Source organism: Pseudophryne corroboree, chromosome 7, assembly GCF_028390025.1.
Source record: "Pseudophryne corroboree isolate aPseCor3 chromosome 7, aPseCor3.hap2, whole genome shotgun sequence".
NCBI lineage: Eukaryota > Metazoa > Chordata > Amphibia > Anura > Myobatrachidae > Pseudophryne > Pseudophryne corroboree.
The window spans coordinates 136,833,137-136,850,261 of NC_086450.1; the positions used below are offsets into that span (position 1 = coordinate 136,833,137).

The 17,125-nt window shown below is 46.1% G+C and overlaps 1 protein-coding gene across 1 annotated transcript in view; it reads right to left on the reverse strand.

Annotated features, from left to right (window-relative positions):
• PKP4 (plakophilin 4) overlaps positions 1-17,125 on the reverse strand; it is a 667,418-nt gene that overhangs the window by 407,349 nt on the left and 242,944 nt on the right. Inside the window, exon 3 of the mRNA XM_063933691.1 lies at positions 3,606-3,718. Within this exon, the coding sequence (XP_063789761.1) occupies positions 3,606-3,718 (113 nt within the window). The remainder of the gene's footprint in view (positions 1-3,605; positions 3,719-17,125) is intronic.

The window sequence follows — 17,125 nt, forward strand, 5'->3', positions numbered from 1 at the left end:
ATCCGAGGTGCCGTGGACAATCCGAACGGCAGCGTCTGAAACGGATAGTGACAGTTTTGTACAACGAACCTGAGGTACCCCTGGTGTGAGGGGTAAATTGGAACGTGGAGATACGCATCCTTGATGTCCAAGGATACCATAAAGTTCCCCTCTTCCAGGTTCGCTATCACTGCTCTGAGTGACTCCATTTTGAACTTGAACTTCTTTATGTACAGGTTCAAGGACTTCAGATTTAGAATAGGCCTTACCGAGCCATCCGGCTTCGGTACCACAAAAAGAGTGGAATAATACCCCTTCCCTTGTTGCAGAAGAGGTACCTTGACTATCACCTGCTGAGAGTACAGCTTGTGAATGGCTTCCAACACCGTCTCCCTTTCGGAGGGGGACGTTGGTAAAGCAGACCTCAGGAAACGGCGAGGTGGATCTGTCTCTAATTCCAACCTGTATCCCTGAGATATTATCTGCAGGATCCAGGGATCTACTTGCGAGTGAGCCCACTGCGCGCTGTAATTTTTGAGACGACCGCCCACCGTCCCCGAGTCCGCTTGAGAAGCCCCAGCGTCATGCTGAGGCTTTTGTAGAAGCCGGGGAGGGCTTCTGATCCTGGGAAGGAGCTGCGTGTTGCTGTCTCTTCCCTCGACCTTTGCCTCGTGGCAAATATGAATAGCCCTTTGCTCTCTTATTTTTAAAGGAACGAAAGGGCTGCGGTTGAAAAGTCGGTGCCTTTTTCTGTTGGGGAGTGACTTGAGGTAGAAAGGTGGATTTCCCGGCTGTAGCCGTGGCCACCAAATCTGATAGACCGACTCCAAATAACTCCTCCCCCTTATACGGCAAAACTTCCATATGCCGTTTTGAATCCGCATCGCCTGTCCACTGTCGCGTCCATAAAGCTCTTCTGGCCGAAATGGACATAGCACTTACCCGTGATGCCAGTGTGCATATATCCCTCTGTGCATCACGCATATAAAGAAATGCATCCTTTATTTGTTCTAACGACAGTAGAATATTGTCCCTGTCCAGGGTATCAATATTTTCAATCAGGGATTCTGACCAAACTACCCCCGCACTGCCCATCCAGGCAGTTGCTACAGCTGGTCGTAGTATAACACCTGCATGTGTGTATATACTTTTTTGGATATTTTCCATCCTCCTATCTGATGGATCTTTAAGTGCGGCCGTCTCAGGAGAGGGTAACGCCACTTGTTTAGATAAGCGTGTTAGCGCCTTGTCCACCCTAGGAGGTGTTTCCCAGCGCTCCCTAACCTCTGGCGGGAAAGGGTATAATGCCAATAATTTCTTTGAAATTATCAGCTTTTTATCAGGGGCAACCCACGCTTCATTACACACGTCATTTAGTTCTTCTGATTCAGGAAAAACTATAGGTAGTTTTTTCATACCCCACATAATACCCTGTTTAGTGGTACCTGTAGTATCAGCTAAATGTAACGCCTCCTTCATTGCCAAAATCATATAACGTGTGGCCCTACTGGAAAATACGGTTGATTCGTCACCGTCACCACTGGAGTCATCGCCTGTGTCTGGGTCTGTGTCGACCGACTGAGGCAAAGGGCGTTTCACAGCCCCTGACGGTGTTTGAGTCGCCTGGACAGGCACTAATTGATTGTCCGGCCGTCTCATGTCGTCAAACGACTGCTTTAGCGTGTTGACACTATCCCGTAGTTCCATAAATAAAGGCATCCATTCTGGTGTCGACCCCCTAGGAGGTGACATCCCCATATTTGGCAATTGCTCCGCCTCCACACCAATATCGTCCTCATACATGTCGACACACACGTACCGACACACAGCAGACACACAGGGAATGCTCCTAATGAAGACAGGACCCACTAGCCCTTTGGGGAGACAGAGGGAGAGTTTGCCAGCACACACCAAAAGCGCTATATATATATCAGGGATAGCCTTATAATAAGTGCTCCCCTATAGCTGCTTTGTTATATAAAAATATCGCCATAAATTTGCCCCCCCTCTCTGTTTTACCCTGTTTCTGTAGTGCAGTGCAGGGGAGAGACCTGGGAGCCGTCCTGACCAGCGGAGCTGTGAGAGGAAATGGCGCCGTGTGCTGAGGAGATAGGCCCCGCCCCTTTTCCGGCGGGCTCGTCTCCCGCTATTTTGAGAAATCAGGCAGGGGTTAAATATCTCCATATAGCCTCTAGGGCTATATGTGAGGTATTTTTAGCCTTTATAGGTACTCATTTTGCCTCCCAGGGCGCCCCCCTCCCAGCGCCCTGCACCCTCAGTGACTGCCGTGTGAAGTGTGCTGAGAGGAAAATGGCGCACAGCTGCAGTGCTGTGCGCTACCTTTAGAAGACTGCAGGAGTCTTCAGCCGCCGATTCTGGACCTCTTCTGTCTTCAGCATCTGCAAGGGGGCCGGCGGCGCGGCTCCGGTGACCATCCAGGCTGTACCTGTGATCGTCCCTCTGGAGCTTGATGTCCAGTAGCCAAGAAGCCAATCCATCCTGCACGCAGGTGAGTTGACTCCTTCTCCCCTCAGTCCCTCGCTGCAGTGATCCTGTTGCCAGCAGGAATCACTGTAACATAAAAAACCTAGCTAAACTTTCTCTAAGCAGCTCTTTAGGAGAGCCACCTAGATTGCACCCTTCTCGGCCGGGCACAAAAATCTAACTGGAGTCTGGAGGAGGGTCATAGGGGGAGGAGCCAGTGCACACCACCTGATCGGAAAAGCTTTACTTTTTGTGCCCTGTCTCCTGCGGAGCCGCTATTCCCCATGGTCCTTTCAGGAACCCCAGCATCCACTAGGACGATAGAGAAAGGGCTGTATAATACCCTTAATCTAAAGGGAGAGATGCGAACCACACAGCACACATCTCTCTTCCCGCTCAGCACAGCGCGATGTGTGCTGAGCGTGCGGGGAGAGCGGTGGCGGGGGGGGCGCTCATTTCAATCTAGGCCAATCTAGCACCAGCGATAGCGATGCACGGGGCTGCGCATCGCTATGAGGGGTACACACGGAATGATCGCTGCTTAAAATCTAAGCAATCTAGTCAGGTTGCTTAAGATTTTAAGCAGCAATCACTCCGTGAGTACCCCCCTTTAGTAATAAGTTAAAACAATACATTTAAACAATGAAAGAGACATCCATCTGTTATAAGTTATCAGCAGACATTTTAAATGCGTGTTATAAGCGAAAGAATGAACAAATGTGACAATAAAGCAGGAAGGTGCTGGGGTCACAGGTTAAGGCTCTGAGGGCTGCATGAGGCCCACGGGCCACCTGTTGTCCATCAGAGTTCTAAAGAGCGACATGTGACCAAATTAATATATTCTGACACAAGGTAAGAAATATTATGTAGGTATATATTTGGGACCACTAATTCCTATGTAAAATGAATGCTCATTGTAAACCAGTTCTTGGAGAATGAAAACGGACCACAGAGACTAAATAGACATAGCTATAGGGAAATCCTATATCTGCTATGTGAAAGCTGCTGCATTAGCCGATGAAAAACTCCCAATAAGTAAGTAGATCAGAGCATAAACAGGAAAATAAATTATACACGGTGGATGGTTTGCAGGAATGGCCATTTCACAGTATGGGAGCAAATAGAGTCATTAAAATCTGTACCTTACGCTGGCGATGCTTGGCGACTCCGCTCCCAGTCTGCATCTTTCTAGTTGATTGGCAACAATTTGTCTCTCCACCTCGAGCTCTCTGGTGAGCCGTTCAAATTGCAGCTCCTGGAATTTCAAGAAAATGAGAAAGAAGCTTCAGGTGATCTGCAAATACACGGATTCACGCAAGGACAACCAGGGGAGGGGGGTAATCTACCATCCGCTGTTAGTGAGGGGCCATACCCCATATGTCTGCAAAGAGGCTCAACCAAACATATTTATCATCATTTTTATAAAGGATAGAGTCCTAACATAAGTGTTGCAAGCTGAACATTTCATAGATCCCTACTGAACTTTATCTGCAAATCACAACCACAGAGGAGCTGCAGCAGCTCTTGGTATTTAACATGACAACCTACTGACAAATTTATAGCACTGTGCAGGGGGGGGGGGGGGGGGGGGATTACTTATACCCCTTTTCCACCTACGTACCGTGTCCGATCCGGGATGTTTAACACGGCTACAACCCGTGTCGACTACACTTCGACACGGGTTATTCCCGTGTCTGATCTGTTTCCACCTAACCCGGGTAAGCTCTGTAAAAGTCTATTGCTGTCATTACAAATGGACTTTTTACTGTCTCATCAAGATGATGTCATCAAAAGGACCAAAAGGGAGGGGTGGGGCCTGCTCACAGCATTGCAGCAATGGACGCCGGTGCAGTAGCTGTGTCTAGCATGGAGTCGCGGACTGTTTGCAGTTTACTGCATGTGCGCAGCGTAGTGTTGTAGCTGCTGCAATAGATGTGCATCCGCGTTTGTTTGCTGCTGCGGTGCCTGCATGTGCCCAGCGTGTCTCTCAGGGATGACATCATCTTCCAGTGCCCCAGAAGCACCAATCAGCGTCTCAGAGCGTTACTCGGGTCTGAAAACACGTGTAATGACCGTTTCCACTGCACCGTTATCCGTGTCATTACCGTGTTTTACCCAGGTAAATAGCCGGGTAGGATTCCCTGGTCACTTAACCCGTGTTGACCCGTTTCCACCTACTAAAAACCTGTGTCGATGCGCGCCCCCGCGCAAAAACACGGGTAAAAACAGCTAGTGGAAAAGGGGTATAACATCTACAATTAAATCTTTTCAATCATAATTTATTTTATACATTGTAAACAGGTGCTGCCCGTGACAGGCAGCATTGATAGAAGACAGAGCCCTGCTTCAAAAATAACACCTGAAGAGCTCACAATTCAGAAGAACCCAAAGCCTAACCAGCGTTGTTTGTCCTTTTTCTGAATACTGACATATTGCTGTGCTGCTGACTGTACAGAGCAGTTATGTATGGTGTGCAATGCCTGTTTATATCAACTTTATCATAATAAACTGAAAGATGGCATCAGTATCTAATCTAAGACAAGTGACGATCAGGTAAATGTAGGTAGTTTCCTACTAACAGGGTCAGGAACAGAAACCGGAGCTCAGGGAGCAGAAATTGTGTTTACATGCTCTATCATTCATCCTGACCTAGTCTGTGTGCACCCTGGGTAAAAGCTTGGTGGATGGAGAAAAAAAAATGTCCATTGTTACATAGATCTATCATCTATAAGATGTGACCTCCCTATTCACTAATGATCAGGACTTGTCTGGACTGCAGTAATGCTGTATTTAAGGCACTTTCTACGGTTTAGGTAGTACAGATGTCACTTTTTCCTACAATATTTCATATGCGTGGTAAACTCTGCCAAGGATAACAGAACAAAGTAACCAATCAGAGCCTGTCTAACATTTCCAGGGCAATACAGAAAACGAAAGCAAACTTAATAGGCTGCCAAAGCCAAACACATATTTCTTTCCGGTGGAGGTCTCCACTACTGACCTACTGTATCGGATATCTATAGTTACATCATATGCACACTAGAGATATATAGATCGCTATATACATACATACACACATGTACCTGTTATGGTGTGCCTGAGGACATTCATTATGAAGCAAACGTTGGTGTACAGGAGGATAATGGAAAGTAAATAAAATGCTTGTTCTATTAATCTATTAAGTATTAATCAATAATAATGAGGATCTGATGATATACTGTAGGTAAATTCCCTTCATATACCATGTCCTAAAATCTGGCATGTACATGGTTGTCAGTACATAGTGTGAGGTTTATAAAGGTCTCTGTGTATTAAATTCTGTTGCAATATAACTTTATGTACATAGACTCAAATCATCGAGCAAATAAAAGGGATTTAAGATTAGTCTAACTGTTTATTATGACATCTGACTGGAATTTAAGAAGATAGGAAAAAAATAAAAAATAAAATAGGAGGTGGGCACTATCTAACGAGTCTTTCCCGTTCTCCACATAGTCCTTCCCCCATACAAAGAACATTTGCATATAATCAGCCGCACTAGTATAAATCTCCACCCACTGCTGTCACTGATTCATTCATGTGCAGCCTGGTGCTGGGGAGAGATAGCACAAATCCGGCAGCCTTAGCTGAAGCTTAAGAAAGGGCAGACAATATGGTACGCAATATTTTATCCAATTTATCTTCTGCCATCACACAACATTGCAGCGTTTAAAACTACTGGGTCATTTAAGGATCGCAGCACAGAAAGCATTTAGGATCTTGGCAATGTGCTGCTGTAACAAACATCAACTGTGTTTATAGTATGATGAAGTCTGATTATATATATATATATATATATACACACACACACACACATATATATATATATATATATATATATATATATATATATATATATACACACACACACACATATATATATAAGAGAGAGAGAGAGAGAATGCGGTCGGGGTGGCGGCGTCAAAAACCTTGCACGCTGTTATAATGCCGACGCCAGAACTCAGGCACTAGCGAGGGATAGGAATAGGGGATTATTGGGGGTGGGTAAGTATACTTACCTACCTCCTGTCGGGATTCTCGATTCTCTCCACCGGGATGTCACGGTCGGTCTTCTGACCGCTGGTAACGTGTATCACACACACACTATATATACACATATACACACACACACACACATACATACATACATACTGTACACACACTTATGAAGGGGGCATTCACCAACTTTAAAGACAATTAAACATACATCATAGTAGCAGCGTTGCATGAATGTTTGCATCATGCTATTATGCATCTTTGTTTTGATAAAGGTACATATAACGATCTGATGTCAACCTTATCTAATTCTGGAGTCACCTTTGGCCTTGTGTCTGCTTAAGGGGAGGCGATCACGAGACCGCCTGTCGGGATCCCGGCGCCACAGGCTTTTGTCCCTCTGTGGGTGTCCATGACACCCATAGAGGGAGAATAGACCTTGTGGCGAGCGCAGCGATCCACCGTGTCCGCAGCTTGGCTAGTGCAGCGAGCACACAAGGGGCTATCTAGCGCTTACCCTGCTGCCGGCATACTGGTGGCCATGATCCCGCTGTCGGGATCATGACAGCTGGGATCCCGGCCGCCGGTAAAAGGTATGTATTCCTGCTGAAGATGTGAATATACATTAAAACCCGTTGATGTTTAAAGTTGGTGAGTGCCCTCTTTGTATATGGGGAGATAGAGTGAAAGAAGGAGAGAGATAGTGAGAGATAGAGATGCTTACATAGAAACTAAGGGGATGCATTTAATTTGCCGGCCGTCGGGATCCTGACGGTCAGGATACAGAGACCGGAATCACGCCAGCAGACAATGCAGCCAGCCGGAATCCCTGCGCACCCATAGAGTGGTAATAAATCCTGTGGCGAGTGCAATGAGCCACTGAACCCTCAGCGTGGCGAGCTCAGCAAGCCTACGGGATATTGACAGCCGGCATCCAGTGCGCCGGTAAAACACAATGAATCCAAAGCAAGAACCATTTGGTCCATCTAGGTTGCCCTTTTAGGATGTGGTTATTAGGGTTAGGGCTTAGCAGTTAAATTAGGGATTTGCCTCATTAGCTGAAAGCATTTGAGTTAATATGAGATGGGAACACATAGGCTCCACAGAATGCTTACATGATATACTGCCTGCAGCTGGGAGGTGCAGCTAGGAGGGCTGCCCATCCAAACTTACCAAATGCCCATAATTTGGGCAGTCTGTAACTTTGGATATTAAAATTCTATTTTTTTTTAATGCATGCTCTTCTTCATACATTTGAAATTTAATGTTCATACAGACTGTAGGGTGGTGTCAGACAAGGGTTTCTGACTTCTACAGAGGCGCGCTAAAGCTAGAAATAAATATGCTTAGTCAGCATTACATTAACGTGAAGTTATCGAAGGAATTATGGCAGAAACAGGTTGGGTACAAGATCCAGACGGTCAAAACAGTCAGCAGCATCCCGACTGTCATAATCCCAACGCTCTGTGGTAAGAACTGTAACCTTTACTCTACCTGTAACCATAACCTACCCCTCCTGCAACCCAACCCTTTCCCACCCGCAGCCTAACCCTAACCTCCCCTTCCCCACAGCCGAACCCTGTTACTTACCGGCGGCATGTGTCAGAAATGTGACATTCCGTATGCCGCTGTCGGTATTGTGACTGTTGGCATCCTGACTACATCCTGCAGCAACATGTTAATGGATTCCTTCCCGCACGGCTTCATTATACAACCTCACCAAGTATATTAGCAGCAATGCAGCCAGATATGTAGAGATAAATTTCCATATTTTATACAGCCTGCGTGTCTCATTCTTGGGTCTTGCTGACAAAAATGTCTGCCTCCAGTGTTTGCATGCAACAGGTACACTACTACTTGTCCCTGCAATGCGTTCTGCCACTGTCCTTAAGTCAGACTGCTAGACATAATGACAGCAAAAAAGGGCTATACAGAAGATTTATTTGAAATAGATGATCCGAAAGTGTGAAAAGGCCGCTACTATGATCAGCAAAGGGTTACACAAATGCAGATTGAATTCTCAACCTTGTCATTATGAATATTTGTATCCATACTATTCATGTACCACAGGGGAAAGCGAGCGACTTCATTATTTCCGAGAGGTATGCATGAGATGACGCCATATCAGCAGCACTTGCTAAGTCAAAGCATGTGCGGAATATTGATGTGTGATATGCAGGGTGTCTATGTGGCTTGTGACCATATTGGGCAAAGATCACACAGGATGACAGAAAAAAAAAAAACCACAACGTCTTTACATTGCCATGACAGGAGATATCAAAAAGCCGAAATAAATAATCTACTACAACAGCGTTTTCGGGTTACCATGGCAGCATAAATCATAATAATGCAAGCATTGATCACTATGTATAGCAATTGCGCGGTAGCCATTATTTATACCACACATAATGCGGTGTGGAACGGAAAGTAAGGGAAATTGTGATTAGCATTTTCAGTGAGTTTATTATTATATTTAGCAAACAATAAGTGAAAATACGCCAATAGATTGTTAAGTGCTGTTAACTGAATAAGAGGACATCAATGCAAATTGCATTAAATAACCCTACTAGGGCTAAAGAGGGATAATGTTGTGTCCCCACCTGCCTTTTACCAAGCCTCACACCAGCCATATTCAATTGGTTACCTGCATGCTGCACGCAACATTATAACTGGTCCACAAGAAATTCCTGTCAGCCATTACTAACTGATGCAAGTGACGCATAGGGCCTGAACTCTGCTGTTATAAGCTATTGCTGCGTCCGATTTTCTAACTGAGACGCCCATTTGAGCGTCTTAAACCAGTGCATTTCCGTCACCGTGCGTATTTAGACACACTATCGAACCTTGCACCGACCCTGTGGCAGGTGTAGTTTCTCCGCACAGAAATGGCCTCTGGTGTGATCGTATGTGCGTATTTCAATGCAGCTGCTTTCAGTGAAACCCCCCTGTGTCGGCTTCACTGCCCCCGTTACCTCCCTGGAACGCCAACTAAAGTTCTTAGACTGTGCATCTGATTCTGTGATGCGTCTCTGTGTGCAGACAATCGGGACACAGGCACCGTGCGACTTAAAACATCGGTCTTTTGCATGTAACAAAAACCATACCTCCCAACACGACCCTCTCCGGAAGGGACAGAATGCTCTGCTCCTGGACTTCCCTCTTAATTTATGATTGCCATCACCTGTGCTGAAACACCTTTCTTATCCATTAACCTGTTCATAACAGGTGCCGGTAATCATAATTTAAAAAAAAAGTCCAGGAGCAGAGCATTTTGTCCCTCCTGGAGGGGGTCATGGTGGGAAGTATGCAAAAACTGCGTCCACCTCTGAATCTTTCCTATAGTTGACAATTCCACTTATAACCAGCAAATCTGGGCTTGTTAATATTTAGTCTTGCTAGGAGCAGACAAGACAGGCGTCATGACCCCAAAGAGAAAAAAGGAGCAGAAGAAGAGGCGAGAGATACGGAGAAAAGAGCATGCAAGTAAGAGTTAATTTTATTAACGTTTCAGTGGCCCACTCAAAATAATGCATGAATACCCCCTGCCTAATACCCACACAATGCACCTTCAGCAGCGTACAAGTACCTGTAAATACAAACTCACTGATACAACTCAGGAAGTACTCAATGTTTCCTGGGCAGTGGTATTCAGGTGCCCACAGCAGCGACTATTGATAAGAATTAGAAAGAAAACGCCAGCAGCCACATGCTGTAGAATACCAGTATTGGATAAAATTGAGGTTACAGCTTGACTAATCCACGGTACAGCACTAAACTAAGATGTAATATAAATAAACCTGCACCTGAAAAACAATTGGTTACATTAAATGCCAGAAACTGAATGATGGACGCAGTTTATACACACAATTCAGAATGACATTAATTCCCTTTTCTTTCCATATCAACCTGTATTCTAAAGTTTAGAAGCACAACGCTGCGTCTGATTTGGAAAGTCTTTTTAGTTACCCCTTTTCTTGTACTACAAATGACCAGAATAAAATAGCGGCTTGCCATGTGAAACACCAGCCTTGTACACCTGTTCTGTATGTCCTTGAAGTTGTACTTTATACAGCAGCTCAGATTATTATGCGTACGCATCTACATGATTGGGAGTATGCAAATTCACAGATCACAGCACAGTCAGGATTTTTTTTTTCGCCAAGGGATCATTAAAAATCATATTAAGATCACCTAATTTTAAATTCTCAAAATGCATCTTCTGATTTTCACATAAACACATACAGGCACAGGTAAAATATATAACCTGCATAGATATATTCCATTTAACCCTTGTTAGACTGACAAAGTGTGTACCGGATTGGTATGTAAGATGCTAGCTTTTTATGTTATTAGAATGCAGCCATATGTGCTCTGGGCTTGGTATGATTCACTGGCAGCCGGACGTCAATATACAGGCAACGGAATCCCAGCTGCCAATATGCCGGCAGCGGGGTGAGTGCAGAGAGTCCCCTTGCTGGCTTGTTGTGCTCGCCACAGGTTCTATACCCGCTCTATGGGTGTCGTGGACAACCCCGAGTGGGAATAGTCCTGTTTGGCCGGTATTCCAGCTGCCGGCATTGCCAGCTGTTGCTATCCTGAACGTCGGGATCCGGACAGCCGGCAACTTATAATACCTGTGCTCTATTTAAGGGCATTTGACAGATGGCGGGCAGTATCCAATTAGCAGCGGTAAATTACAGCAGCTAATTGACTCAGCCGGAGCTATCCTATTAGCTCAGATGATAGCACTTATCAAGGATTTTGTTTTGCATGCCTCACACCGGCGAAACAAACTTACAGTGGCTAACAAAGTGTCACATATACACCTATATCTCTCTCACCGGAGATGTCGCTCCCTTACAATCAGTCTCCAATAATAATAGGATTTTACTTACCGGTAAATCTATTTCTCGTAGTCCGTAGAGGATGCTGGGACTTCGTAAGGACCATGGGGAATAGACGGGCTCCGCAGGAGATAGGGCACTTTAAGAAAGCTTTGGATTCTGGGTGTGCACTGGCTCCTCCCTCTATGCCCCTCCTCCAGACCTCAGTTAGGGAAACTGTGCCCAGAGGAGATGGACAGTACGAGGAAGGATTTTTGTAAATCTAAGGGCGAGATTCATACCAGCCACACCAATCACACCGTATAACTTGTGATAAACTACCCAGATAACAGTATGAACAACAACATAGCCTCGGTCCAACCGATAAAACTACAACATAACCCTTATGTAAGCCATAACTATATACAAGTCATGAAGAAGAAGTCCGCACTTGGGACGGGCGCCCAGCATCCTCTACGGACTACGAGAAATAGATTTACCGGTAAGTAAAATCCTATTTTCTCTAACGTCCTAGAAGATGCTGGGACTCCGTAAGGACCATGGGGATTATACCAAAGCTCCCAAACGGGCGGGAGAGTGCGGATGACTCTGCAGCACTGATTGAGCAAACAGGAGGTCCTCCTCAGCCAGGGTATCAAACTTATAGAACTTCGCAAAGGTGTTTGACCCCGACCAAGTACCTGCTCGGCACAACTGTAATGCCGATACCCCTCGGGCAGCCGCCCAAGACGAGCCCACCTTCCTAGTGGAATGGGCCTTAACCGATTTAGGCAATGGCAATCCTGCCGTAGAATGCGCCTGCTGAATCGTGTTACAGATCCAGCGAGCAATAGTCTGCTTTGAAGCAGGAGCGACAACCTTGTTGGCCGCATACAGAACAAACAGAGCCTCAGTCTTCCTGATCCTAGCTGTTCTGGTCACATAAATCTTCAAAGCCCTGACCACATCAAGGGACTCGGAATCCTCCAAGTCCCGTGAAGCCACAGGCACGACAATAGGTTGGTTCATATGAAAAGATGAGACCACTTTTGGCAGAAATTGAGGACGAGTCCTCAACTCCGCCCTATCCACGTGAAAAACCAGGTATGGGCTTTTATGTGATAAAGCCGCCAATTCTGAAACACGCCTTGCCGAAGCTAATGCCAACAACATGACCACTTTCCAAGTGAGGTATTTCAACTCCACTGTTTTGAGTGGTTCAAACCAAGGGGACTTGAGGAAACGTAATACCACGTTAAGATCCCAAGGAACCACCGGAGGTACAAAAGGAGGCTGAATATGCAACACCCCCTTAACAAAAGTCTGTACTTCAGGAAGAGAGGCCAATTCTCTTTGAAAGAAAATGGATAAGGCCGAAATTTGGACCTTTATGGACCCTAGTTTAAGGCCCAAATTAACTCCTGTTTGAAGGAAGTGAAGTAGACGGCCCAAATGGAACTCCTCCGTAGGAGCAGCTCTGGCCTCACACCAAGAAACATATTTTCGCCATATACGGTGATAATGTTTCGATGTCACGTCCTTCCTAGCCTTGATCAGGGTAGGAATGACCTCTTCCGGAATCCCTTTTTCTGCTAGGATCCGGCGTTCAACCGCCATGCCGTCAAACGCAGCCGCGGTAAGTCTTGGAACAGACAGGGCCCCTGCTGCAGCAGGTCCTGCCTTAGAGGAAGAGGCCACGGATCTTCTGTGAGCAACTCTTGCAGCTCCGGATACCAAGTCCTCCGTGGCCAATCTGGAACAATGAGGATTGTTCTGACCCTGCTTATTCTTATTATTCTCAACACCTTGGGTATGAGAGGTAGAAGAGGAAACACATAGACCGATCTGAACACCCAAGGTGTCACCAGAGCGTCTACCGCTATCGCCTGAGGGTCTCTTGACCTGGTGCAATACCGCTTCAGCTGTTTGTTGAGAGGGGATGCCATCATGTCTATCTGAGGCAGTCCCCACCGACACGTGACCTGTACGAAGACTTCCTGATGAAGTCCCCACTCTCCCGGATGCAGGTCGTGCCTGCTGAGGAAGTCCGCCTCCCAGTTGTCCACCCCCGGGATGAACACTGCTGATAGTGCGCTTACATGGCCTTCCGCCCAGCGTAGAATCCTGGTCGCTTCTGCCATGGCCCCTCTGCTCCTTGTTCCGCCTTGGCCGTTTACATGAGCCACTGCCGTGACATTGTCCGACTGGATCAGAACCGGTTTGTCCCGCAGCAATTCCTCCCCCTGACGTAGGGCGTTGTATATGGCCCTCAACTCCAGGACATTGATGTGGAGACAAGTCTCTAGTTTTGACCAGAGATCTTGGAAATTTCTTCCCAGCGTGACCGCTCCCCAGCCTCGGAGGCTTGCATCCGTGGTCACCAGGACCCAGTCCTGAATGCCGAACCTGCGACCCTCTAGTAGGTGAGCACTGTGCAGCCACCACAGGAGAGATACCCTGGTCCTGGGAGACAGGGTTATCCTTTGATGCATTTGTAAATGGGACCCGGACCATTTGTTCAATAGGTCCCATTGAAAGGTCCTCGCATGGAACCTGCCGAAGGGGATGGCCTCGTATGAAGCCACCATCTTCCCCAGAACCCGTGTGCAATGATGCACTGAAACCTTTTTTAGCTTCAATAGGTTCCTGACCAGGGCTATGAGCTCCTGAACCTTTTCCATCGGAAGAAAAACCCTCTTCTGGTCTGTGTCTAGAATCAGGCCCGAAAAGGTCAGACGCATTGCAGGGACTAGCTGGGACTTCGGTATATTGAGAATCCAGCCGTGCATTTGCAACGTCTTCATGGACAGTGTCAAAGTCAAAAATATTACATAGAGAGAACATACAAACTGCACACATTTAAGTCGCTATACTTGCAAATATGCGCAGCGAGCACAGCAATATATTGTAACACACGCATTTACACGGACATGGCACAGAGATGGATTCGACACTTATTTCATACAGTACATAATTATAATAATATCAAGCGCCGGATATCATGGTCATTTAAAATCACCTAATGAATTAATGTCATGAATGTGTATTATTTGAACGGAACCAGATACACCTGTCATGTTTGCTATTAAAACAAGCAGATTGGTGTGTAGATTAATTTGATACTTGTTGTGAAGTTGAGGGACATTGCAGCAGATAGTTATATGTATAAAAGCTAAAATCACTTTGTTAGAACAATGAATGATACAGTGAACAGGGAACTGAAGCCAACCCTTTTAGCAGTTTTCAGGGCTGAACCTGATCAGCATATACAAAGAGAATAGTGACTGAATCGTGCAGGAGAGACCCCTCCCCCAGGAACAAGACACAGGAAAGTAGTTCCTGTCTGGGGGGTCGGGGTCAGTTGCTTGTGGACTCAGAGGGAGATGGAGGTCTTGTATGATTTTACAGAGGAAAGAGAGAAAGACAGAGTCATATGGAGGGACAAACTTATATGAGAAGGATCTGGTAATTGTATCGCAGGCATTTAACTGTAACTATATGTAACTGTGTTTTAACTATGTTCTAACTGTTTTCTGTGTGAGTGTAACCATATAACAATAGGTATACTGTACTTTGTAATATATATTGTATCCATATCCTTTTAACAAGAAATATATACTTCATTGAGCTTTGGAACTCAGATAATGTGTGGGTGTATCGTTTTCTCTTATGGGATGCTGTGGTATGCTTATGAGGTGTTGTGCGATGCAAGCGCACATTTATGGGATTTGGTAATAAGATGTGCAGGCATTTACAATATATATATATTAGAGCGGGCATCTTAAATATTTGTGAGAAATCTAAAAATGACATTCATAACAGAGACACGCTGTCCAGCAACTTCTCCCGAGATCTCGCCTTTATGAGGAGATCGTCCAAGTATGGGATAATTGTGACACCCTGCTTGCGCAGGAGCACCATCATTTCCGCCATTACCTTGGTGAAAATTCTCGGGGCCATTGAAAGCCCAAACGGCAACGTCTGAAATTGGTAGTGACAGTCCTGTACTGCAAATCTCAGGAACGCCTGGTGAGGGGGGAAAATCGGAACATGAAGGTTTGCATCCTTTATGTCCAGGGACACCATCCAATCCCCCCCCTCCAGGCTGGCGATGACCGCCCTGAGTGTTTCCATTTTGAACTTGAACCTCTTCAAGTACAGGTTCAGGGATTTTAGGTTTAAAATGGGTCTGACCGAACCGTCTGGTTTCGGGACCACAAACAGGGTTGAGTAATATCCCTCTCCTTGCTGGAGATGAGGAACTTTGACTATCACCTGTTGAATAAACAATTTTTGGAGTGCAGCTAACACTAGCTCCCTCTCTGACTGGGAAGTCGGTAGAGCCGATTTGAAAAACCGGCGAGGAGGCATGTCTTCGAATTCCAGTCTGTATCCCTGAGAAACAATCTCTAATGCCCAGGGATCCACCTGCGAGTGAACCCAGACGTGGCTGAAAAATCGAAGACGTGCCCCCACTTGATCTGCCTCCCCCCGGGAAGCCCCAGCGTCATGTGGTGGACTTTGCAGATGCAGGGGAGGACTTCTGCTTCTGGGGACTAGCTGCGTGCAGCTTTTTTCCCTTGCCTTTACCTCTGGCAAAAAAAGGACGATCCCCGTACCTTCTTGCTCTTATTGGAACGAAAGGACTGCATCTGATAATGGGGTACCTTCTTAGCATGCTGCGGGGGAACATAAGGTAAAAAATTCGATTTACCGGCCGTAGCAGTAGAGACAAGGTCCGAGAGGCCGTCTCCAAACAACTCCTCCCCCTTGTAAGGCAATGACTCCATATGCCGCTTTGAGTCTGCGTCTCCCGTCCACTGTCGGGTCCACAAGAGTCGCCTAGCAGAAATAGACATAGCGTTTATTCTGGAGCTTAGTAAACAAATGTCTCTTTGAGCATCTCTCATATACAAGGCAGCATCTCTGATATGCTCTATGGTCATTAAAATGGCATCCCTATCTAAGGTGTCAAGCTCCGTAGATAAGGAATCTGCCCATGCCACGACAGCACTACAAACCCAGGCCGACGCCATAGCCGGTCTAACAATAGTACCTGAATATGTGTAAATGTGCTTCATGGTAATTTCCTGCCTGCGATCAGCAGGATCCTTGAGGGAAGCTGTATCCTGAGAAGGTAGTGCCACCATCTTGGATAAGCGTGTCAGCGCCTTGTCTACTTTAGGCGAAGATTCCCATCGTATCCTATCCTTTTGTGGAAAGGGATACGCCATAAGAATCCTTTTGGGAACTTTTAGTCTCCTATCTGGAGATTCCCAAGCCATTCGCTTAGCTCAAATGAGGACGGAAAAGTGACCTCAGGCTTTTTCCCTTTATACATGTGTACCCTCGTGTCAGGGACAGGGGGTTCCTCAGTGATATGCAAAACCTCTTTAATGGCAATAATCATGTAATTCTGCATCTTCATAGTCGACACTAGAGTCAGTATCTGTGTCGGTATCTGTGTCATCGACCTGGGATATGGTGCGCTTTTGAGACCCCGAAGGTCCTGGCGCCACAGGGACAGGCATGGTCTGGAGTGACCATCCCTAGCTTCAGCCTTGTCTAACCTTTTATGCAGTAAATTTACATTTGCATTTAAGACATTCAGCATATATACCCAGTCCGGTGTCGGCGTTGCCGACGGCGACCTGACATTCAAGCACTCCCCCTCCAAATTAAGCGAGCCTTCCTCGTCAAACATGTCGACACACGCGTACTGACACTTCACCCACACAGGGAAACTCTTTTTCTGAAGACAGTATCCCCTTTAAGGCCCTTTGGAGAGACAGAGAGAGAGTATG